Source organism: Lasioglossum baleicum, chromosome 17 (genome assembly GCF_051020765.1).
Source record: "Lasioglossum baleicum chromosome 17, iyLasBale1, whole genome shotgun sequence".
In the NCBI taxonomy this organism is placed as follows: Eukaryota; Metazoa; Arthropoda; class Insecta; order Hymenoptera; family Halictidae; genus Lasioglossum; species Lasioglossum baleicum.
The window spans coordinates 7,582,457-7,608,228 of NC_134945.1; the positions used below are offsets into that span (position 1 = coordinate 7,582,457).

Genomic DNA, 25,772 nt, shown 5'->3' on the forward strand with positions numbered 1-25,772 from the left:
GGTGTGACGGTCAATATTAATTTTTTTTCTCCTAGACGCACAGTTTCTTTTCAAATTTGTCTTTTCATATTGCATTGTCATCCACAGTTCTGACCTATGCCTAAAGTTTCAAGTCCTCTAGCTCGTCGGGAAGTGGTTTAAAATTCGATTACAAGATTTGACGCATACAACAACGACTCCTCCGCAAGCTAATATAAGTGTGGTAAAATAAAAATGGAGGGTACCATACTATAATGCAATTAGTTCTTCCACGAACAACATGAATTTTATGCACAATATTTTCGCCCTCACTAGCGACGATTTCGAGAATCGAGATCGCGAGGCGTAACCGAGACTCGTCGAAGCGAATCGAAAGATCGCCGAAAGAAAAAAAAATGAAATGAGGGAAACGATATCCGGGTCGGTTGCATCGTTCGATTGCTAGTGAAACTCGATGTTTAACAAAGTGTAGTCGAGTAGCAGTTAATAACCAGCAGTGACACGGGAGAAGACAGAAACAGCGCGCGAGAGAGAGAGAGAGAGGGAAATTCACAGCGTAATTCCGTGCCGACTCTATTTCCGTCCCCTCGAGCGCCATAGCTTCCACTCTTTTGAGCGTAGAACACTTGAAAAATTATTTTTTTTAATTATATACCGCCCGACTCGACGCCGAGGAGCACTAAACACGCGATTGTTCTTCACCGTGCCTCGTTGCGCTTCTCCATTCCCCTCTCTCTTCCCCTTCTCTCGCTCTGTCTCTCTATCTCGCCTTTCTCTCCTTTTTTTTTCCAAATTAGTCGTGAAACGTCGCGCGTGATTTTCGAGCTGCATCTCGGCCCCCGAAAAATCGCGGAAATGCACCGCTCGACGAGTGCACGAGTGTTTATTGTCCCGGCTCGTCACTGTAATTTTATTGTTTAATGGGGATCGCTTCCGTGCATTGTTCCGTATTGTTATCTGTTGCTTTGGACAGTTTTAGAGGGAATGGGATGCTGGGAATATTGACCTGGGACAGAGTGTTACTTTTCGGGAACATTGTCTTGCAAATTTATTTATTTCCACGGGTGAGACCAAGTTCAATAGCAGTGTTTTGGGCAATATTTAAATAAATAATTATTTAAATTCAAAATTTAAATAACAAGCTGTTTGTTATTTGGATATTCGAATAAATAGCAAGAATAATTATTTATTATTTGGGCGAGTCTAAATGAATTATTTAAAATATGATATAACATCAATACAAATTGTCGCCCCCAAAAGGCTTGCGCCCCAGGGCTTAGCCCATTTAGCCCTCAGGTTAGGACGGCCCTGAGAGAGAGAGAGAGAGAGGAGAGAATAAGAGTTTTTCACCAATGTCGGTGAAGCCCGGAGAGGAGGAAGCCGATAAAACCGGGATATCTTCCGCACACAATACGGCAGCCATGAAACGGCGAGCCCGTAATTACAAACTCGCCGCGCGGCGTATCATTATGCACTTAAATCTACCTGCGCCGCGTAATAAATTCGCCTGCATATTGCGTCAAAGTATTACATTGTGTGCGCCGCCGAATCAAGGGGAGGACAGGCCTGCGCCCGGAGCGGGTTTCGCGAATGCATCGGCCCGCGAGGCTTATCGATCTTATCAAAACTGCATTCGGGAGCACCCCCCCCCCACCCCCCTCTTATTCGAGCACCACGCGCGAGTACACTCTCGCGCACACACACGCCGCAAAAAACTATTATCGATCATTCTCGCCGGCAATTTCCATGCCAGATCCGATGCTCCACCCTGCTGCAAGCGTCGTCGGATACTCATCAACGGAGTTGCCCACCTTCGCGGATCTCGGGCGACCAGTTTTTGCGAGATTCGACGTCGATAGGCAGCCGGCACGTCGAACGATGCCCTCCGTCGACAATTTTCGAACACGGACCGCGTTATTTCCAAGGAAATCTGTTGCTCGGCCTCCACATTCTTTAGTACCGCGCTTGTATTAGCTTGCCGAGTTGTCGTTGCGTGCGTCAGATCTTGTAATCGAATTTTGAATCGCTTCCCGATGAGCTAGAGACTGGAAAGTTTATACGTAGCTCCGAACTGGATAACAATGCAATATTAAAAAACAAAATTTTAAAAAATACTGTGCGTTTAGGAGATAAAAAGAATTTTAATATTAACCGTTACACCTCGTCGCGCGACACTCGGTAGCACGTGATCGCGTTCTGCGATCCCCACTCCTCGACCCAGCGCTCCCTACTCCCTACTTTTTAGTGCTTTTTAATGTAAGCGTGGTTTGTAGAAAGTTTTCTAAACATGATTTTGGGAGACATTGCGGGTGGGAAACTAGAGAAGCGTTCCACGATGCTGCATCGGTATTGTTCGCTTAAAAATCAATTTTTATTGCAAACGTTTTTGAGACAGAATTTTTGGACGATTTCGTAATGTTTAAATTGTTATAACTTTGTGGAAACGAGTTGTGCGACGACGAAATTAGGCTCATTTTGAAGCTCGCATCATCTATTCTATTTTGTAATGTCTTCGTGTCTAACAATCTCTATAATTTCTGTGCAGGGTCCAGTTCGTGAATAAAAGGATGTCCGATGTTCCCATCTTCGGCTAGCCGTGAAAATTATGCGATCTACCTTCACGGTAAGTGAACTAAACAATCTGAACACACTCAAATGATTTTTCCAGGCACCAATTTGTATTTTCGCTTGAAAATAATCATTAGGACACAATCACCGTGGATTTTATCTTACTTATATAAACCTTCTTAAATGAAAAATCAAATACAGTAAATCCGACCAAGAATATCCCCCCCCCCCCAACTTAGTACAGGGTAAACAACGGTGCTAAGCGGGAAATATTCTTGTATTGTACTAATGCTATTCCGTACCTGAGAATGATACATCAAGTATCTTAAAACCCCAATTCATCGTAGGGGCTCTGGTCATGAGATTAACGAGATTATGTTTATACCTTATTAGATATATTTTGGGCTGGGTGAGGGCTCACATTCGAAAGAGGAAGGTACACCGCAGGGGGCTCTGGTCATCCCATCAGTCAAAAAAGGCTTTTAGAGACAGAAAAGTACATTGAAATCTGCGGGATTTCACCTACTCCAGATTTGGCCGACAACGCCTTTAATCGAAAAGGAGTTTGACCGACAATGAATTTGATCGGCAACGATTTTGACCGTCGACGAATTTGACCGACAACGAATTTGATCCACAACGACTTGAGACGACCATAGTATGATAATACTGTATGATAATGCATATAATACATATGTGATAATAATGTATGGTAATATACATACTGTGGTCGCCTCAAGTAATTGTGAATCAAATTCGTTGTCGATAAAATTTGTTGTCGGTCAAAATCGTTGTCTATCAAATTTGTTGCGGTCAAAATCGTTGTCTATCAAATTTGTTGCGGTCAAAATCGTTGTCTATCAAATTTGTTGTCGATCAAATTTGTTGCGGTCAAAATCGTTGTCTATCAAATTTGTTGTCGGTCAAAATCGTTGTCGATCAAATTTATTGTCGGTGATTTCCATGGGACCCACACCGATACACTATGGCGATCCAGAAGTCAACTGGATTCCTCTCACCCGTAAATTTCATCATTTGCAAGTTTGCTTGAACGACCGACTCTCGTCAAGTTCATCGTTAAACTTGAGAATTGCTTTTCGATGATTGAGAACACGGTACCATACAATTATCGCGAACAAACGATACCGCAGTCTCGGCTTCAGCGCAAGTCAATCGTGCCCGGTCGGCGAATGGGTTTCCAGGAACACTTAAACGGATTGTAGTCGTCACAAAAACTCGGTCAGTATCGCTACAACTTGAGATAAGTGACCGGTACTAAAGAGACAGGAAAAGGTGTCTTCATCGAGTGCAGAGAACTCGAGTATTGGGAACGCGATGGATTCAGGATGGTCCGCGTTACCGCTTTAAGTTTAATGCGCTCATGGTACTTGTTGAATGCTTCTGGGGCGGCCAGAATTTTCATAAAATTATGAAAGCGGTCCACGCGTCACTGTTGATAACTATAAATTCCAATAAGCACAGATTGGCTTCCAAGAATCGGCAAACTGTGTGTATCTCCTTCTGCGATCATTCTGGATTCGCCTAACGCGGTGGACTCGACGTTATCGGAAATCGATCGGGAAACCATTCGCTAGAAAGGAGCTAGACAAATCGGGGGGGGGGGGGGGCAATTGTTAAGTTGTTAACACTTTCAGTGCCAACGTGAGTCGTGTATAATTATTAGACTGCGGATGTTTTTGCAATTTGCAATTCTTGTAGACGAATTTTAAGAAACTCGAATCGAATAACATTTTATTTTCCGGGCAGCAGCCATTTTAGACCTATTTTCTTTCTGCCCCTCTATTATCTACTTGACCCAAAATATGGCCTCTCCATATTTGTTTGAGTTAGTGTTTTTACTTCAATTTCAATGTCAACATTTCAATTTCAACTTCACTTTCAATTTCAACTCTTCAATTTCAACTTGAATCTCAACATTCCAATTTCAACTACAATTTCAACTTCACTTTTTCAGTTTCCACTCCCATTTTTCAGTTTCAACATCAATTTCTCAATTTCAACTTTAATTTTAACATCAATTGTTCAATTTCAACTTCAATTTTTCAATTTCAACATCAATTTTTCAATTTCAACTTCAATTTCAACATCAATATTTCAAATTCCACTTCACTTTTTCCATTTCCACTTCCATTTTCCAGTTTTCAACATCAATTTTTGAATTTCAACTTCAATTCCTCATCAATTTTTCAATTTCAACATCATTTTTTCAGTGTCAACATCAATTGTTCAATTTCAACTTCAATTTCTCAAATTCCACTTCACTTTCAACTTCACTTTTTCAATTTTCACTTGCATTTTTTAGTTTCAACATCAATTTCTCAATTTCAACCTTAATTTTTTGATTTCATCTTCAATTTCAAAACTTCATTTCCAACTCCAATTTCGATTTTAACTTTAATTTTTCAATTTCAACTTCACTTTCAACTTCACTTCCAACCCAGGAGTTTTGACTCGGCACTGTCATAGAGCAGTGGTCGGCAAATTCGTTACTCAAAAGAGCAAAATATCAGCAGTTCAACGATTTAGATTTCTTTCAAGAGCCAAATCTCTTTACAAGAACCCTGTTTTTATTAGAAATTGGTTAACATTAGGTACACTGAATAAAAAATAAAACTAGACATCGTACTTTATAATAATCTTATTTATTTATAAATATCCTGCTGATCTGATCTGATGTTCATATACCGCATAAAAAAAAAAATCGCACAAAAAACATCGCACAGAAAAATCGCACAAAACAAATCGCATCGAAAAAGACCGCACAAAAACAGGTTCGACTGTATATGAAATTGTAATTATTTATTCAATATAAACAAATTTAAGAAGGTAGCAAATATTTAGAACAATATAGTAATATCTACTGGCGACTCTGAAGACGTACGGAGAGAAAAGGAATCCTCAGTGTCTACAAAATTAAAGTAAAATAAAATATAACTAAAATAAAATAAAATTTAATTAAAATAAAATAGAATTCTTTTAAACACACGCGGAATATGGAAGAGCCACGCTCAAGTAGCCTAAGAGCCATAGTTGGCCGACCACTGTCATAGAGGAACGCGCTATCAGGAGAAAGCGGAGGAGCATTTCCGAAGAGCCGTTTCGCAACGGGCCTATTATTCCGATTTAATTACCATAACTCCTTTCGCGGCCTGTGCCTTTCTTTGTCGAAACGAAGCCAGCCGTCTCTCGCGGTGTCCACTCGAACCGGTATGGATCGTGGATTATGGTTGGTACAGGTTAATCTTGCAATAGTAAAAACCGGTGGAAAGTACTCGTCTTTCCGTGATGTTAGGTTCGTGTGACCTACTCGCCGCTTTATCTTTGATATTACAGCCTCGGGGTGGTTCGTTTGCAAAGTTCGTAGACGGACACTATTTTTTTTTTGAGCTTCGAAGACCGAGTTGAACGTAGAGAAGGACAGTGCATTTATGGACCTTTAATAGTTCTCAGGGACGTCTTAAAGCCATCTCGAATGTCCTACGAACGTCTCCTGAACGTCGTATAGACTTCTCCTGAACGTCGTATAGACGTCTCCTGAACGTCGTATAGACGTCGAACAGCCGTCTTTAAGACGTCTTTGTGCTATCTGGCTGGCATTACATTGTGAGGACGCGCGGGCCTTTGAACTGTGCCGGCGTTTAGTAGTGGTTTACACCGATATACCCGAGCCGAGATCAAATTACTACAGTGGAGGGGATATTTTTTTGCATTTATCGTGTACGGCCTTTTTGCGTTTATAAAGGATTTACTGTATTGGGAAAGGTTTGTTGGAAACCGGAGCGTGAAATATGGATTTTTGAAAGATTGAAATGGTGGCTTTAAAGAGAAGATTAGAGAACTTCGAACTTCCTGGTTTCTCGGTTGTTTACCGCGATATATTTGAAGACGTTAAAAGGAATGCTATTTAATCTATAAAATATTGGAAATTAACACGTCTTTCTTTTAACATAATACCGTCATTCAGTGGCACGATATCAGGTTCGCGATTAATGAAAGAGGATATTATTACCTTATAACGATGTAATAAAACCGGCGAAGTCAATAATATCATAGACAGTGGTGCAACTAGCGACTACCAGCTAGACAGTTATTACTTTGCATGTTTACAGCGGTGTAATAAAATTTTTCAGATTAATAGTATTATAATTGGACCGTGGAACTTTATAGCGTAGAACAATCTCGAGAAAGTTACATATATAGGCTATAATGTTTGATTGAATTTAATGCGACTATTTTTTATTTATGTGGGATAGATGATAATGTAAAAGAGGACGTTTCCCTTCGAACGAAATGCGTTACACTTTTATAATGTTTATTATGTATATGGAATAGAATTCTGTGAGTGAAAAATTATTAAATGAATTTCTTCAATCAAGCACGTATTGTTATAAAAGTTTTAAGAAATTTAAAGAATTAAATTCTAATTATATATAAATACTAAATATATAAATATACAAATATATGTATAAATATACAAATATAGAAATATACAAATATAGAAATATACAAATATACAAATATACAAATATAGAAATATATAAATATAGAAATACACAAATATAGAAATATACAGATATACAAATATAGAAATATAGAAATATATAAGTATACAAATATATAAATATACAAATATATAAATATACAAATATAGAAATATACAAATATAGAAATATACAAATATAGAAATATACAGATATACAAATATAGAAATATAGAAATATATAAGTATACAAATATATAAATATACAAATATAGAAATATACAAATATAGGAATATACAAATATAAAAATATACAAATATATAAATATTCTAATATATAAGTATACAACTATAGAAATATACAAATATAGAAATATACAAATATAGAAATATTCTAATATATTTAAATATACAAATATATAAATATACAAATATATATATAGAAATATATAAGTATACAAATATATAAATATACAAATATATAAATATACAAATATATAAATATACAAATATAGAAATATACATATATAGAAATATACAAATATAGAAATATACAAATATAGAAATATACAAATATATAAATATTCTAATATATAAGTATACAACTATAGAAATATACAAATATAGAAATATTCTAATATATAAATATACAAATATATAAATATACAAATATACAAATAATACTACTAATTAAGTCGCATTTTTGAGCTATTAATTACTAAACATTTCAGTATTGCACGAGTAATTTGCATCAGTTCTAACTAAATTCTAACTAAACAATTTTTCTGTCGAGTGTTCGAACCCAACACTACTTTGAAATTACATTTAAAATAGTGCCCAGTGATCGAAAAATTGATTGAAAATAATATTCGCGCTATCTTATCCGCCACATTATTGACGGAGTTAATCGCCCACGAGTTTAGTAATTTGTTCGCGAGAAGATGACTGGAAGTTTCAGTTCGCAACTTCAATTTTGGGTTTCGTCCAGCAAGTTACGGGAAATATTGCGAACTTCGCGCACTGGTTCCTGGTTATTTCCGGCAGTATTGAGGCCAGAAAGGATCAATCCCGCAGACTCGATGAAATAAGCGCTCGATGACGAAGTACCAACAGTTTTCCCTGTCCACGATACGACCACAACATACGTTTTCAGCCCTTCTATTCATGCGGCAGTGTTTCGAGCAACTCAAAGATTTGCTGGCAGTGATAGTACATATGTATTTCGTTCGGCTTTTCGATGGAGAAATGGAAAAAAACGGAAACAATTAGTGGACTTGTATGTACGTCGCACTTGCGCTTTATAACAATATTACTCATGCAATTTTTCATTTATTTAATATCTTTTGTATCAGTGGCGCACCCAGGATGTAATCTTGGTGGGGGCCGAGTTGAACCCAGCCCTAGGTTTTGCGTGATGACTTTTTTTTAAGCCAAAATATCTATCAACGGTACCCAGGGCTATTCCGCGATTTTAATTTTGGAAGCTGAACATTTTTTTCTTGGTGGGGGACTTGGCCCCCTGGCTCCCCCCCTGGGTGCGCCACTGTTTTGTATACCTACAACGAGAAACAAAAGTTGCAATAGAAATATAAAATCGCCCGTCGGGCCGCATGCGGCTCGCGAGCCGCGTGTTGGCCAGGCCTGTCCTAAGAGCTCATTTTCATCGGTAAAAAGTCGGACAAATCCGGGAGATGAATGAAATGACGACCGTCGGGCGACGTTATTAATAACAATTTAATAATACTTCCTTTTACGGAATTGTTAGGACAAATTTAACGGCGAGAAAGGAAGCTAATCTCGCCGTGGCAGGGTCCAGCATCGCAGGAAATTCGCGAGTAAATCTGGATCGGCGAAATCGACCATAAGCCCGGCCCGGTCCGGCCCGATCCCCGTTTCCGACTCGTTAATCATGCAACGGGTAGATCCATACGCTGGCTAACGATCTGTGGAATAAAATTCGTCGATCGTGGATTCTATGAGAGAACCGAGAGAGCCTCACCCTCCCGATCGACGCTCTAATTCGGCATTTCCAACCAATTAGAGGACCGTCAGATGCCATTCAACCGGCATTCTATTTCTATTACGACCAGGACGGATAGTATTCGCAGCGTCGCGGCGGGCCGAGCCCCGGCCCGCGAATAGAATAGACAACATCGACGGGGATTCGAGATACTTTGAATAAGTCAGAAGGGCTCGTTCGACCGATCGATAGTCGCCGCGGTGTGCTCTCGTGGCGAGCGTTAACGGGAACCCCAGTCCCATTCCGTGGCCCCCTCCCGAAAATATGGCGCTGAAACGACGCGACGCCAATCGACTGGAAGCAGCATGTCCAACTGTGTTCTTAGATTTTCGGGCTGTAGAACGGACGCCATTTATGCAAAGGAAAATATTCGAATGATCTCAATTCAAAAGTTGCTTTAAAAGAATTTTGCAAAATCTCCTGAAAAAGAATTTTCAAATTCTAAAAAATTCTTTCGACATCCGGAAATGTTCCAGAGATCATTTGAAGCAACATTTTCCTTTGCGAAAATCGCGTCCGCGGTTTTGTTAACGAGTTATTTACGAAAAACACAATTGTGCCAATACGCATCTAGCTCGCGCTCTGATTGGTCCGTGGTTTTTCGTTTATAACTCCTTAACGAAGCCTCGGACGACATTTTTGCAAAGGAAAATGTTGCTTCAAATGATCTCAATTCAAAAGTTGCTTTAAAAGGATTTTGCAAAATCTCCTGAAAAAGAATTTTCAAATTCTAAAAAATTCTTTCGACATCCGGAAATGTTCCAGAGATCATTTGAAGCAACATTTTCCTTTGCGAAAATCGCGTCCGCGGCTTTGTTAACGAGTTATTTACGAAAAACACAATTGTGCCAATACGCGTATGAGGTGTTATATCTCAATTTCATATCCACAAAATGAAACGGATCATACAGGGTGTTTCGTTTATCTGATAACGGAAATATCTTGTGACGCGCCTGAAGTTACGGAGAAAATTTGTTTACAAAAATTGTTCGGCATGAAGGGCACAGTCATATAGTCTAATTTTTTTGAGAACTAGAATGGCGGGGAGGGGGAATTTCAAAGTCAAATTAAGTTTTTTAAATGGAATGTCCTACTTTTTATACCATAGATCGGTAGAGTATCAAATTCCGAGTATAAAAGTGTTGAACCTCATACGTCCCTAACCTAATAGTTACCGAGATATTAACCAAAGAAGAATGAAAATTGTTTCGATGATATCTCGTAAACTATTAGGTTTAGGACGTATGAAGGTCAACACTTTTCTACTCGGAATTTGATACTCTATCGATCTGTGGTATAAAAAATAGGACATTCCATTTAAAAAATTCAAGATGACCTTGGAATGTTCTCCACCACTCCACCCACAAGAAAACAATTAATATATCCGTTATTTGTAACAATATAGAAAAATGTTATCAGCAAAATTTGTACGGTACAGAGGGGCCCATAACATGACACGGACATTTTCTGCGTGGGTGGAGGCATAGAGGACATTTCAAGGTCACCTTGATTTTTTTAAATAGAATGTCCTGTTTTTATACCATGGATCGATAGAGTATCAAATTCCGAGTATAAAAGTGTTGAACCTCATACGTCCCTAACCTAATAGTTACCGAGATATTAACCAAAGAAGAATGAAAATTGTTTCGATGATATCTCGTAAACTATTAGGTTTAGGACGTATGAAGGTCAACACTTTTCTACTCGGAATTTGATACTCTATCGATCTATGGTGTAAAAAATAGGACATTCCATTTAAAAAACTTAATTTGACTTTGAAATCCCCCCTCCCCACCGTTCTAGTCCTCAAAAAAATTGGACCATATGATTGTACTCTTCATACCGAAGAATTTTCGTAAACAAACTTTCTCCGTAACTTCAGTGCGTCACAAGATATTTCCGTTATCAGATAAACGAAACACCCTGTGTAGAATGGAATTATTCTAGTTGGGAAGAAATGTTTAATTTTCGAGTAGAAATAGAATGGCGACTCCGAGGCGTCATTAAAAATTGCCACTTCCATTATTCAAAACAGTTTTAACATTATTAAATTCGTCTGTTTTCTATAAATCGTGAAAAGCTCAACTGTTACATGAGAAAACTGGTTAAATTTCACGTGCGCAATGTAAAAAAGATTGCATAGGATAAAAATGATCTGGTTTGGATGAAATGATTTTGATTTTCGAATTAAAATTGCTTCGAGTGCAAAGGGTTAGAATAATAAAGTACTCGCCAGAAGTGTGTCAAAGGGAACTGATAGTAACGATTCGATCAGAATCTAGTCAGCACCGTCGGACGAATGAAAATTCGAGCAATTCATTAGCAAGATTTGGGGATCGACGACCGTCCGAACGGTCGAACGAGGTTTCCGTGGATGAGTCGCATAGAGGACGAACTGGAAGCAGGTTTCTTAGAGTCGGACGTTTCGTCGATCGTGGGAGCAAACTTTGAAGCCGAAGTCTCGACGGCTAATCGATATCTCGCGTTTCCGAAAGATTCGAAAAGGGATAACGGTGTATAAGCTCGACCGCCGCCGAGTGGCCGATATTGTATATCCTGCGGGCAGGTGCGAGAACGACGAATTAATTAATGGGGGCCTGGGTGACCGTAATTAAGCTTAATTAGTCCGACCGTTGCTGGCTGTGTTTATACAACGCCAAAGTATCGAGCAACCGTCACGTTGAAAGCCACTATTATCGTTCGGCATATCGATGAGAGCCGCGCCACCAATTTCTACCGTCTCTTCCCGCACGACGAGAAAAAAAATGAGCTGGTGACTTGAAACTTTAAACATATCTCAGAACTGGATGACAATGCAATATCTAAAAAGAAATTTGTAAAAAAACCTATGCGTTTAGGAGATATTAGAACTATTAAATTTAACCGTTACACCTCCCCGCGCGTCGCTCGGCAGTACGTCATACTTTTTAGTCCGTTTTAATAACGTGGTATTTTTAAAAATATTTAAATAATTATTATCGATAATTATCCGTCAAAAGAGTAAATGGCCCCCCTAATGAGCAGATTTAAAAATTAATTTTGCTAACATTATGGATCTAACACCGTTGAAGAAGTAATCCCCGTGCTAAGCTCTGCAATTTTGAAAATTAGTACCTTTCTCCTACTAATTATGATGTATTTGGTATGCAATCCAGTAGATTTGTACCCGGAGAACCTGCAGATCGAAGTTTCGATCCTCTAGGATCAGTAGTTGAGGAGATATGGTTGTTTAAAGTTGAGCATATTTCCAGTTTTTTGACGGCGCCCTTACCTGTCAAAAAGCTCAACTTTAAACGACCATAACTCTTGAACCATTGATCCTAGAGGATCGAAACTTTGTCTGCATCCGCTCTAGGTACAAATCTACTGGATTACATACCAAACACATCATAATTCGTAGGAAAAAGGCAGAAATTTTAAGTCCGGTAAAGTAAAGAGCAGCCTACGTTGCAGTTCGGCTAGAAAATGCTTGAAGAACATGCCAGGTCTACTCATCTTCCGTATCAATTAACCAGCATCTTCGAAAATCGTCACACGGAAAATCCGAGACCCAATTATAATAACGAACGTTTCCAATCGCCTCTGCATCGATCAGAGTCCCGGTCCGCCGGCTCGGTTGCGCTTTAACGATCCGAAATTCGTCTCCCACCCTCCCGGATTTCTATATCGGCGTTTCTATTCTCCGTTCTAAAACCATTCGTGAATTTTTCCGCGGGTAGGAGAGATCGTAACGCGGGGCGAGTCGCATCGTGACAGGGGCGCCGAATAAATGTTACCCAATGGAGCCTGATCGATCTTTTCTTCGCTATACCCCGTTCTACCCCTGTGTGCTTCTCTCTCCCGGCGCTCTCGCTATCTCTCCATCTCCCCTCCCACCGGCAGGGTCGCCAACACCACCCACCCCCTCCACCATCACCCTCTCTCTCTCTCGGTGTGCCGTCCTCTATCCGTCTCCATCGGTGTTCCTCTCTCTCTCTCCGTCTGTAATTCGTATTCCACGACAGTTGTATCCCCGGATCGCCTGCAGCTCCAGCGAGCAGCGACGGCAGCGCAGCGTTCACGTAGAGGTTCTGCATTTGCTGGCACGTCGGATAGTTAGTCGATGATGTCGGACGAACTAATGCGCCCGAGAAAGAGTATCGACGTATCCCACTGCGTCTCCGGCGCAACCGAGCCCCTTTTCCACGTGCACCCCTCCTCTCTCTCTCTCCCCTTTTCCTCCATCTCTCTTTCGAGGCTGTCTCTCTGTACACCTTCCAACCCTCCTCTCGCAATTTTAGAACCGGAGGATGCCGCTGCCGCTGCGCTATAGCCGCGTGACGCTCGTGTTGCATCTGTATCGAGATCGACGATGAGACTGCGACTCGCCAGATAGAACCGCGGGGGTGGATGGGACGCCGGCTTTGTTTCAGCCGCGTCGTTCACCAGACTGGTTTCACGATACACCCCCCCCCCTCCCCGCCCCGCCGACAGATTATATGTAGAGGATACCCCCGCCGGCGATACCACTGTTGGAATCGTGAATAGATGGACAATATTCTGAGGTTAATTATATATTATTAATTATTAATGGGGAGGATTTCAAGGGTTTTAAGGGGACCAGGATCGGGAATTGTTGTGGTAGTTTTTTTCTTGAATGGGAGAGTTGTAACTAGTCTTATGGGAGGCGGTGAACTGCAAGGAATTTGCTTGGTCATTTCGAAAGTGATTTTAATATTGATTTTGAGTCGTTTTTACAGTATTTGAAATATTACTTTCGAAGATCTATAATATTGTAAACTGTGTATCAATTAGTCTCCATTTCAGTCAATCTTGAATTATTTACTGTCTTCATTCTTGTATGTAGTACTTACTTCCTAGAATGAGGGACTTAAAACTACCCTTGTAGGGGGTGATTCAATCCAAGGAATTGCAACTTTGCTAGTTCATCTTGAATGGGATTTTAATAGCTTGAAAATAGATTAAATATTATAAATCTACAATATTAGAAACTGTGTATTGATTAGTCCCCATTTCAATCATTCTCGACTTACTGACTGTGTTAATTCTTGTATTACTTAATTCCTAGAATGAACAACTTAAAACCACCCTTATAGGGAGTGTTTCAATCTAATTAATTGCAGCTTTGCTTGTTGATTTCCAATGTGATTTTAGTAGGTTGAAAATGGTCCTTTGGTTTTGGGTCGATTTTATAATATTAAAAATATTATCTTTGAAGAAATACAATATTGTAAACTGTGTATCAATTAGTCTCAAGTTCAACGAATCTGTTCTCGTATAGGAATTGGAATCGAACTCTTGTATTGCTTACTTCTTAGAATGAGCAACTTAAAATTACCCTTATAGGAGGTGATTCAACCCAAGGAATTGCAACTTTGCTAGTTCATCTTGAATGGGATTGTAATAGGTTGAAAATGGGCTTTTACAATGCATATTATAAATATTATAAATCTACAATATTATAAACTGTGTATTAATTAGTCTCAATTTTAATCAATCTTGTATGACTGACTTGTATGACTGATCTTGTGTGTATGATATTAAATCTTGTATTACTTATTTCTTAGAATGAGAAACTTAACCCTTTGGACTCGAAGCAATTTTCATACGAAAATCAAGACATTTCTTTCAACCCTGATGATTTTATTCCATGTAATCTTTTCTACATTGTGTACATCCAATTGAACCTGATTTCTCATACAACACAGTCGAGTTCTTTTTACAATTTATAAAATACAGATGAGTTTAGTAATATTAAAACTGTTTTTAATAATGATATGTCAATTGTTATTGGTTCCCAGAGTCGCCACTCGAGTGCAAAGAGTTGAAACTACCTTTATAGAGGGTGTTTCAGTCTAATTAATTGCAAGTTTGCTTGTTGATTTCGAATATGATTTTAAAATCTAACAATGGGCCTTTTTAAAATATTAGAAGCATATTACCTTCGAAGAATTACAATATTATTGCAGGAACCAGATTGTAATCATTCCCACATTATAAACTGTGTATTCTAAAATTATATTTATTTAAAGATTGTGTTTAAATTATAAATAACGAAAAATATCTACTTACCTAATAAATATATAAGACCGAACTGACCGAACACGATACAGAATACAGAATACAGAATGATAGAACCGAAATCCAGAATCGAAATCCAGAACCGAAAAATAACAGTTACAGAACCGAAATAATATCGGTTCTTCAGAACCGTAACCGTAACCGATATAAGCCAGAACCGATATTCTCATAACTGTTATAAAATTTTTTCGGTTCTCATAACTGTTTCGAACAGTTATTTTCAGAACCGTTTCAACCCCTGATTTTATTCCATGTAATCTTTTCTACATCGAATAACACCTGTTTTCTCATGCAACAGTTGAGTTTTTTTTACAATGTATATGTATAATACAGGGGAAAAACGCGGTTGCTAAGAAAATATGGATGTAAAAGTGAGGATTGCACAGATCGTTTCGTTATCGAAAGAGTTCGTTTTCCGCAGCGGTCGGCGATAATATCGCGTTGCAGTCTCTCGAATCTGAAAAATCGCGAACGATCTAAGAATAGGGATTAGCGCAGTACTGATGCGATATGTAGAAGTACGTGTCATGTGCAGGTTGCGTTATCGTGCCCCGGGACACGTAATACACACTCTCTTCCACGCATTAGTTCGCTTTTACGCAATGCCGCGTGATGCCTTGTGTGTAGCTACCTGCACGCCGCGACGCGACGCGTCCTGCACGTATGTACACTCCCGCTCACAAGTCTTAGGACAGCTCTGATTTTTAGTAAAACTCTGCTACTAGTTCTGCAACACACAGTGCTGCGAATAATTATAAACTCAACCATATGTTTTTCACAGTACCGTAACGAAAATTGACGAAACCGTTTATGCGCAATCAAAAAAATAATAGTTTTGTTCCTCAGAAATCTGGAAGAAATGGCATTTCTTTTTAAAATTGTGGTTTAAGCTGTGAACTCATTATTATGTTAGGCTGGGGAAAAAGAAATTCATCATTTCTCCGCTTGAGATAACGTAAAAATAATGGATTTCTTTATCCCCGATCTAATATATAGACTCATTATTAATTTTAATATCTTTTATTTAGTATTCAGTACATTTTCCTTGATTTTTCATTACATGTAAGAGCCAGTCAGGAACATTACTAAATATTGTAGCTTATTTGAAGACGTCCTTTGGAATATCTGCCCGAGCAGATTTTATCCTTTTTTTTAACCTTCCGGTCTCCCTTATGTGGTTTTTAGATTTGGCATGGTCACGTCTGTGTTTAGATGACGATGTTAGAAAATATTATCCAGAGTGCTCTGAACTCGAGAGCTGCAGCACACTGCATTATAAAGCAGATTTTGAATTTTTCAATTTACGACAAGTACGAGAGCATTTTCGTATCGGTGAATTATTCAGAGCACCTGCGCTTTGACTTTGAAAATTTGTACAATTTAAAATTTCATGAATTTATAAAAACATTCCGGAAACGTCAAGATCGTGACAGCGTCCCATCGAAATTAATTTCTGATATAATTCTGCTGCCTTAAATAGCTTCGGGGAACTCGCACGACAGCCAGCAGTGTTCAATAATGCCTGATAAAAATTAATAACCCGACAGTCGTTTCTTCGAATCGCGCGAAAATTCCGGGAATACGCGGTCCAATAAAATTCCTGCGCGAGAATAATATCCGCCCGAAGAATGTCCAACAGTGAAAATTTTCATTTGCCTGTCGGATAACTGTTACAGCGAGCGATCTCTCGCTCCCTCCCTGGTTTGATCGGACGATTTCCCGCGGATTAATTCATGAAAATGACCAATCAGCCGGCCGAACGTGGGATATACACTTCCGCTCATGAGTCTTAGGACAGTGATCATATTCGTACAGTCAAACCTGTTTTCGAGCGGTCTTTTTTTATGCGATTTGTTTCGGGCGATTTTTTTTTTATGTTGTACATGACGGGCCACATTACGTAGTATTAATTGTTTTCTTGTGGGTGGAGTGGTGGAGGACATTTCAAGGTCGCCTTGATTTTTTCAAACGGAATGTCCTATTTTTCACTGTGTGATAGTGATGTATCACAAACACAGTTTCTGGTGAGAACCAAACAATTTAGGTACCGGCAACTCGATAAACAGACGATTTTTAATAAAATTGTCAAAGCTCTAATTGTTCATCTTTGATTCTTAAAAGCTTAGTAACCCCTAGTGATTTGTTTCACCCTGTGATAGTGATATATCACATATGTAGTTTGTGGTGGGAACCAAACAATTTAGGTACCTGTCACACGATATACAAACGATTCTGAAGAAAATTGTCTAAGCCCTCGTTGTTCAAGTGTAATCCTTAAAAACTTAATAGCCCCTAGTGATTTGTTTCACTGTGTGATAGTGATATATCACAAATGTAGTTTGTGGTGGGAACTAAACAATTTAGGTACCTGTCACATGATATACAAACGATTCTGAAGAAAATTGTCTAAGCTCTCGTTGTTCAAGTTTAATCCTTAAAAACTTAATAGCCCCTAGTGATTTGTTTCACTGTGTGATAGTGATATATCACAAATGTAGTTTGTGGTGGGAACTAAACAATTTAGGTACCTGTCACATGATATACAAACGATTCTGAAGAAAATTGTCTAAGCCATCGTTGTTCAAGTTTAATCCTTAAAAACTTAATAGCCCCTAGTGATTTGTTTCACTGTGTGATAGTGATGTATCACAAACACAGTTTCTGGTGGGAACCAAACAATTTAGGTACCGGCAACTCTATAAACAGACGATTTTTAATAAAATTGTCAAAGCTCTAATTGTTCATCTTTGATTCTTAAAAGCTTAGTAACCCCTAGTGATTTGTTTCCCCCTGTGATAGTGATATATCACAAATGTAGTTTGTGGTGGGAACTAAACAATTTAGGTACCTGTCACATGATATACAAACGATTCTGAAGAAAATTGTCTAAGCCCTCGTTGTTCAAGTTTAATCCTTAAAAACTTAATAGCCCCTAGTGATTTGTTTCACTGTGTGATAGTGATGTATCACAAACACAGTTTCTGGTGGGAACCAAACAATTTAGGTACCGGCAACTCTATAAACAGACGATTTTTAATAAAATTGTCAAAGCTCTAATTGTTCATCTTTGATTCTTAAAAGCTTAGTAACCCCTAGTGATTTGTTTCACCCTGTGATAGTGATATATCACAAATGTAGTTTGTGGTGGGAACTAAACAATTTAGGTACCTGTCACATGATATACAAACGATTCTGAAGAAAATTGTCTAAGCCCTCGTTGTTCAAGTTTAATCCTTAAAAACTTAATAGCCCCTAGTGATTTGTTTCACTGTGTGATAGTGATGTATCACAAACACAGTTTCTGGCGAGAACTAAACAATTTAGGTACCGGCAACTCGATAAACAGACGATTTTTAATAAAATTGTCAAAGCTCTAATTGTTCATCTTTGATTCTTAAAAGCTTAGTAACCCCTAGTGATTTGTTTCACCCTGTGATAGTGATATATCACAGATGTAGTTTGTGGTGGGAACTAAACAATTTAGGTACCTGTCACATGATATACAAACGATTCTGAAGAAAATTGTCTAAGCCCTCGTTGTTCAAGTTTAATCCTTAAAAACTTAATAGCCCCTAGTGATTTGTTTCACTGTGTGATAGTGATGTATCACAAACACAGTTTCTGGCGAGAACTAAACAATTTAGGTACCGGCAACTCGATAAACAGACGATTTTTAATAAAATTGTCAAAGCTCTAATTGTTCATCTTTGATTCTTAAAAGCTTAGTAACCCCTAGTGATTTGTTTCACCCTGTGATAGTGATATATCACAGATGTAGTTTGTGGTGGGAACTAAACAATTTAGGTACCTGTCACATGATATACAAACGATTCTGAAGAAAATTGTCTAAGCCCTCGTTGTTCAAGTTTAATCCTTAAAAACTTAATAGCCCCTAGTGATTTGTTTCACTGTGTGATAGTGATGTATCACAAACACAGTTTCTGGTGGGAACCAAACAATTTAGGTACCGGCAACTCTATAAACAGACGATTTTTAATAAAATTGTCAAAGCTCTAATTGTTCATCTTTGATTCTTAAAAGCTTAGTAACCCCTAGTGATTTGTTTCACCCTGTGATAGTGATATATCACAAATGTAGTTTGTGGTGGGAACTAAACAATTTAGGTACCTGTCACATGATATACAAACGATTCTGAAGAAAATTGTCTAAGCCCTCGTTGTTCAAGTTTAATCCTTAAAAACTTAATAGCCCCTAGTGATTTGTTTCACTGTGTGATAGTGATGTATCACAAACACAGTTTCTGGCGAGAACTAAACAATTTAGGTACCGGCAACTCGATAAACAGACGATTTTTAATAAAATTGTCAAAGCTCTAATTGTTCATCTTTGATTCTTAAAAGCTTAGTAACCCCTAGTGATTTGTTTCACCCTGTGATAGTGATATATCACAGATGTAGTTTGTGGTGGGAACTAAACAATTTAGGTACCTGTCACATGATATACAAACGATTCTGAAGAAAATTGTCTAAGCCCTCGTTGTTCAAGTTTAATCCTTAAAAACTTAATAGCCCCTAGTGATTTGTTTCACTGTGTGATAGTGATGTATCACAAACACAGTTTCTGGCGAGAACTAAACAATTTAGGTACCGGCAACTCGATAAACAGACGATTTTTAATAAAATTGTCAAAGCTCTAATTGTTCATCTTTGATTCTTAAAAGCTTAGTAACCCCTAGTGATTTGTTTCACCCTGTGATAGTGATATATCACAAATGTAGTTTGTGGTGGGAACTAAACAATTTAGGTACCTGTCACATGATATACAAACGATTCTGAAGAAAATTGTCTAAGCCCTCGTTGTTCAAGTTTAATCCTTAAAAACTTAATAGCCCCTAGTGATTTGTTTCACTGTGTGATAGTGATGTATCACAAATACAGTTTCTGGTGGGAACCAAACAATTTAGGAACCTGTAACATGATATACAAACGATTCTGAAGAATATAAGAATATAAAAATAATATATAAAAATCTATGAAAATTATATATAAAAATATATAAAAATAAAAATATATTCAGTATATATAATCCCAAATTTTGTTGTAATTTCTATGTGTGGAACTTACATTTATTTTTAACTAAAAAATACGATTTAAATAAATGGGGGAAGAACCAAATCCAATAAAAACCTGTTTCATTTACATTTTCCTTTCTCCGATGTCGAGTCACCCTCGACATAGGAGTGCAAAGTGTTAAAAGATTGGGAATTCTATTAAATAATCTTTTCCAATTTAGATTTCACAAATTTATCAATAACATCTGAATGCACTCCGGTAATTTTGATAGGGGTATGCACAATTCGCTGTGCGACGCTGAAGGTTGTAGCTTGAATGATGCTTGTCCCAAGGACTCGCGCCGAAAATCAACTCACAGGGGTGACCGGTGTAGAGGGGATGAACGTGTGCATGATCCTACACCTGGATGATCTACCGTTACCTAAGTAATGCGATCCAAGGACGACTCAGTTGTTTCGCGAGCGTTGACCGGCACGTGTCGTGGATCCTTCGAGTGCGTTTCTATAATGTAGTAGTGTCGAGTGAAATGGTTCTGTGAAAGTCCTCGTTCCCATGAACAGCGATAGCTGTGTTACACATTTTCGACGAGGAGTAAGTGTGTGCCACTGATGTTCAACCATAATCATCAAACAGCGGATTTTATGCATTCGTGACAAAAATGGGTAGGTCTGATTTCATCAAAAATTCGATAAACGTTAAATATGTTTGTTCTATCGATCGTATTTGCTGTTATTAAATTTTTAGATGCTTTTGGCGCAACGGTTATAAAGCAATTGTGCTAATTGTCAAGCAAAATCAACGTATTTCGATGCTAGTTAAACGTTAAACGTTCGAAACGTTAAAAATACTTTTATATTATTAGCAACCTATTGAAAACATTAAGGGAGAAAATAAAATTCCGTGTCACTCAGGTTCATAGCAATTCAGGTGGAGGATTCTAACTCCATTGAAGTCGCTGCGAAAATCACACCGTTCGAGCAACTCTGTTTGCACATTGGTGATACAATGGGGCGCGTTACCCTATGGGAAACTTGGGCAAATGCCCGGGGCCCCCCGGGAATTTGACAATTACAATGTACAATTTGTACAATCGTAAGTGAATTTTAATATTAAAAAGTGACATTTATAGAATTTTGTTGAATTTAACAATTACAATGTACAAATTGTACAGTTGTATTGAATTTGAATATTTCTAACTGAAATGAATAGAATGCTGTTGAATTTAAGAATTACAATGTACAAATTGTACAATTGCATTGAATTTTAATATTAGAAAGTGACATTTATAGAATATTGCGCAATTCTCGGAATCGTATTGAATTTGGATATTAAAAAAGCAAAATGTATAGAACTGTGTTGAATTTAAGAATTACAATGTAGAAATTGTACAATTCTATTGAATTTGAATATTAAAAAGTAAAATGAATAGAATACTGTTGAATTAAAAAATTAGACTGTGCAGTTTGTGGAATCGTGTTAAATTTGAATATTGGAAAGTGACATTTATAGAATTGTGTGGAATTCAAGTATTCGATGTGCAATTTGTGGAATCGTATTGAATTTGAATATAACAAAGCAAAATGTATAGAACTGTGTTGAATTTAAGAATTACAATGTAGAAATTGTACAATTCTATTGAATTTGAATATTAAAAAGTAAAATGAATAGAATACTGTTGAATTAAAAAATTAGACTGTGCAGTTTGTGGAATCGTGTTAAATTTGAATATTGGAAAGTGACATTTATAGAATTGTGTGGAATTCAAGTATTCGATGTGCAATTTGTGGAATCGTATTGAATTTGGATATAACAAAGCAAAATTTATAGAATTGTGTGGAATGTAGCAATTACAATGGGCAATTTGTACAATCGTATTGAATTTTAATATGAAAATGTGACATTTATAGAATTGTGTTGAATTTAACAATTACAATGTACATATTGTACAATCGTATTGAATTTGAATATTAAACAGTCACATTTATAGAATTGTGTGGAATTTAAAAATTAGACTGTGCAATTTGTACAATCGTATTGAATTTGAATAGTAAAAAGTGACATTTATAGAATTCTGTTGAATTTGACAATTACAATGTGCAATTTGTACAATCGTATTGAATTTTAATATTAAAAAGTGACATTTATAGAATTGTGTTGAATTTAACAATTACAATGTACAAATTGTACAATCGTAAGTGAATTTTAATATTAAAAAGTGACATTTATAGAATTTTGTTGAATTTAACAATTACAATGTACAAATTGTACAGTTGTATTGAATTTGAATATTTCAAACTGAAATGAATAGAATGCTGTTGAATTTAAGAATTACAATGTACAAATTGTACAATCGTAAGTGAATTTTAATATTAAAAAGTGACATTTATAGAATTGTGTTGAATTTAACAATTACAATGTACAAATTGTACAATCGTATTGAATTTGAATATTAAACAGTCACATTTATAGAATTGTGTGGAATTTAAAAATTAGACTGTGCAATTTGTACAATCTTATCGAATTTGAATATCTCCTCATTTCTCGATAATGCAAAGATGGGGCTTTTCAATCTAGGCCACGGTCGCCCACAAAAGTCCTATCTTTACGTTTACGAGCAGTGGCGCGTTACCCTATGGGAAACTTGGGCAAATGGTCGGGGCCCCAAGCAAAATGGTGCCCCGAACACAAACCAAGATCCAAGCTCCAAATTCGACGTTTTTCTCATAAAGTTATTCAGTTAGGGTTAGGTTAGGTTTGCAGCTGACGATCCCCATAAAGAAGCAAGCATCCTAACGCACCGACAGTCAACTCGCGGCCCAGCGTAGCCCGAACGATCTCAATTTCCAATCTCAAATCATCCGGATAAAAAATCGAGGCAGCGAGAAAGAAGCTGCGCGGCCATCGGCTTCGCTAACAGACGAAAAACAAAAGGCGAAATGCCCATTTGTCGAGGAGGGAGGAATCGCAGAGCAGCCGGAGAGTGTGCTGCGGAGAGTCGGGGGCCTTTGGAAACCGATCCAGTGCTTGTCGTTGCACGATCGTCGATCGGGTTCGCTGTGGACGGCGCGGTTTCGAGCGTCGCGTTTCCTCGCGCAGTGGAATCACGCACGAACAGAGGAGCACATCGAAACCGAGCGAGGAGAGAGAGAGGGACTAAGGGAAAAAATCAACAAAGGAGGACGGTCGAGCAGACAGAGAGAGAGCAAGAGCGAAAGAGCCGCGCAACGAGGAAGGCGCTAGAGAACGACAGGGACAGGCGTGCTCTTGAGAGAGCAAGATAGAGAAAGAAGCGGAGGGAATATAATTCAGGCTTATCCGTCCAGCTGATACTTTCAGGCCGGTATCTCGACTTTCGTTGCGACAGATCGATACCAGAAACCGGGGTGGGGCATTGTCGTGGCCCCCCCAACCCCAACCCCAACCCGTGTCCCAACCTCCCCCGGTTGCTGACGACCGCGATGAGGGTCCTGCCGCCGGTCGGGACACGTAGATCGTCCTCGAACCTCGTTCCACCGTTTCTCTCTTTCCCGCTCTCATTCCCGGGGTTCCTGTTCCCCCCTTCCTCCCACCCTGGGGCTCTCCCAATCCCTCTCTCTCTCTTCCACTGTCTACGTCAAGCCACCGCGTCTCTCTTTCTCGCTGGAACACGCTCTGGCGTGTCTCTCCCTCACCCCCCAGGATCCCGGAGAGCAACCGAAGAGAGGTGTATATGTATGTGCGTGACCGAGGGTTTTCAGCGTGCAACGCGCGAACAAAAACAACCGACGTTCGACAAACTCGATCGGGGTGCGGCTCTCTCTCTCTCTCTCTCTCACTTTCCCTCTCTCTCCCTCTCTCTTTGCGAGGGGCGTGCGGGGCTCCAAGGCTTCTAAACGCCGTTTTGAGCACGTCCAGGGCTCTACGAGAGAGCCGAATCGTTCCCTGTGCCCGTACTCGCCGCACACACGGTATATCTCCGTTTGGTTTCGCCGTGAAATTGGAGGCCGCATCGGGATCGATACTCTCTCCACTGTCCCTCTCTCTCTCTCTCTCTCTCTCTCTCTCTCTCTCTCTCTCTCTCTCTCTCTCTCTCTCTTTCTCGAGCGCGCGGAACGAGTCGCGCCGAAAATGGTTCTTGACCCGTGACCATGGCGTCTCTGTTCGGGAGAGTCTTGCGTGATTCTGCGGTTGAAGAATGTCCAGTCGGCAGGATTTTCGGTGGCTCAAGAGGCTCAATTGTTGAACGATGTAGATCCTTGCTCTGCACGCAGCAATGCAGAGATTCATCTGTTGTACTGTCTTACTAAGGTAGCAATGCACCACCAGTAGCGCGTTACAACTAGTTGGGGCCCTAACACAAACTGAATCACTTTCTGAGAAAAACGTAGGATTTGGATCTTTTTTGGATCTTGGTTTGTGTCCGGGGCCCGCGTTATAACTAGTTGAGGCCTTGGGCAAAGTAGAACTTCGGGGCCCCTAACCCCAACTAGATAACTTTATGAGAAAAACGTAGAATTTGGATTTGGATCTTGGTTTGTGTCCGGGGTCCAAATTGCCCATAGGATAACGAGCCACTGCAGCGCGTTACAACTAGTTGGGGCCCTAACACAAACTGAATCACTTTCTGAGAAAAACGTAGGATTTGGATCTTGGATCTTGGTTTGTGTCCGGGGCCCGCGTTATAACTAGTTGAGGCCTTGGGCAAAGTAGAACTTCGGGGCCCCTAACCCCAACTAGATAACTTTATGAGAAAAACGTAGAATTTGGATCTTGGATCTTGTTTTGTGCCCCTTTTGCATTTGCCCAAGTTACCCACAAGGTAACTCGCCACTGGCTGCAATCGCTATTTTTCTTGCGTGCTACCTCCGTCCGTGATTCAAACGCGATTTTCGTTCCTAATCCTTTGCGTTGGAGTCTATCTTTCCATGATGATTATTCTGCTTACTGTAGAATGCAGGTCGAAAAACGTAGAATTTGGATCTTGGATCTTGTTTCGTCTTCGAGGCCCCCTTTTGCTTGGGGTCGGGGCATTTGCCCAAGTGTCCATAGGGTAACGCACGACCAGTAGCCCGTTATAACTAGTTGGGGCCCTAACCCAAACTGGCTAACTTTATGAGAAAAACGTAGAATTTGGTTCTAGGTTTGTCTTCGGGGTACCCTTTTGCTTAGAGCCCCGACCATTTGCCCAAGTTACCCACAAGGTAACTCGCCACTGGCTGCAATCGCTATTTTTCTTGCGTGCTACCTCCGTCAGTGATTCAAACGCGATTTTCGTTCCTAATCCTTTGCGTTGGAGTCTATCTTTCCATGATGATTATTCTGCTTACTGTAGAATGCAGGTCGAAAAACGTAGAATTTGGATCTTGGATCTTGTTTCGTCTTCGAGGCCCCCTTTTGCTTGGGGTCGGGGCATTTGCCCAAGTGTCCATAGGGTAACGCACGACCAGTAGCCCGTTATAACTAGTTGGGGCCCTAACCCCAACTGGCTAACTTTATGAGAAAAACGTAGAATTTGGATCTAGGTTTGTCTTCGGGGCACCCTTTTGCTTAGAGCCCCGACCATTTGCCCAAGTTTCCCGCAGGGTAACGCGCCACTGGCTGCAATCGCTAT

General features: G+C 39.2%; 1 protein-coding gene across 32 annotated transcripts in view; it reads left to right on the forward strand.

Annotated features, from left to right (window-relative positions):
• The window catches only part of LOC143217573 (bromodomain adjacent to zinc finger domain protein 2B), a 314,941-nt gene that overhangs the window by 151,534 nt on the left and 137,635 nt on the right, over window positions 1-25,772 (forward strand). For all 32 annotated transcript variants that reach the window (XM_076442003.1, XM_076442005.1, XM_076442007.1 and 29 more), the window contains one exon: window positions 2,525-2,602. In XM_076442003.1, coding sequence (XP_076298118.1) covers window positions 2,585-2,602 — 18 coding nt within the window. In that variant the 5' untranslated portion in view covers window positions 2,525-2,584. Of the gene's footprint in view, window positions 1-2,524; window positions 2,603-25,772 lie in introns of those variants that run through there.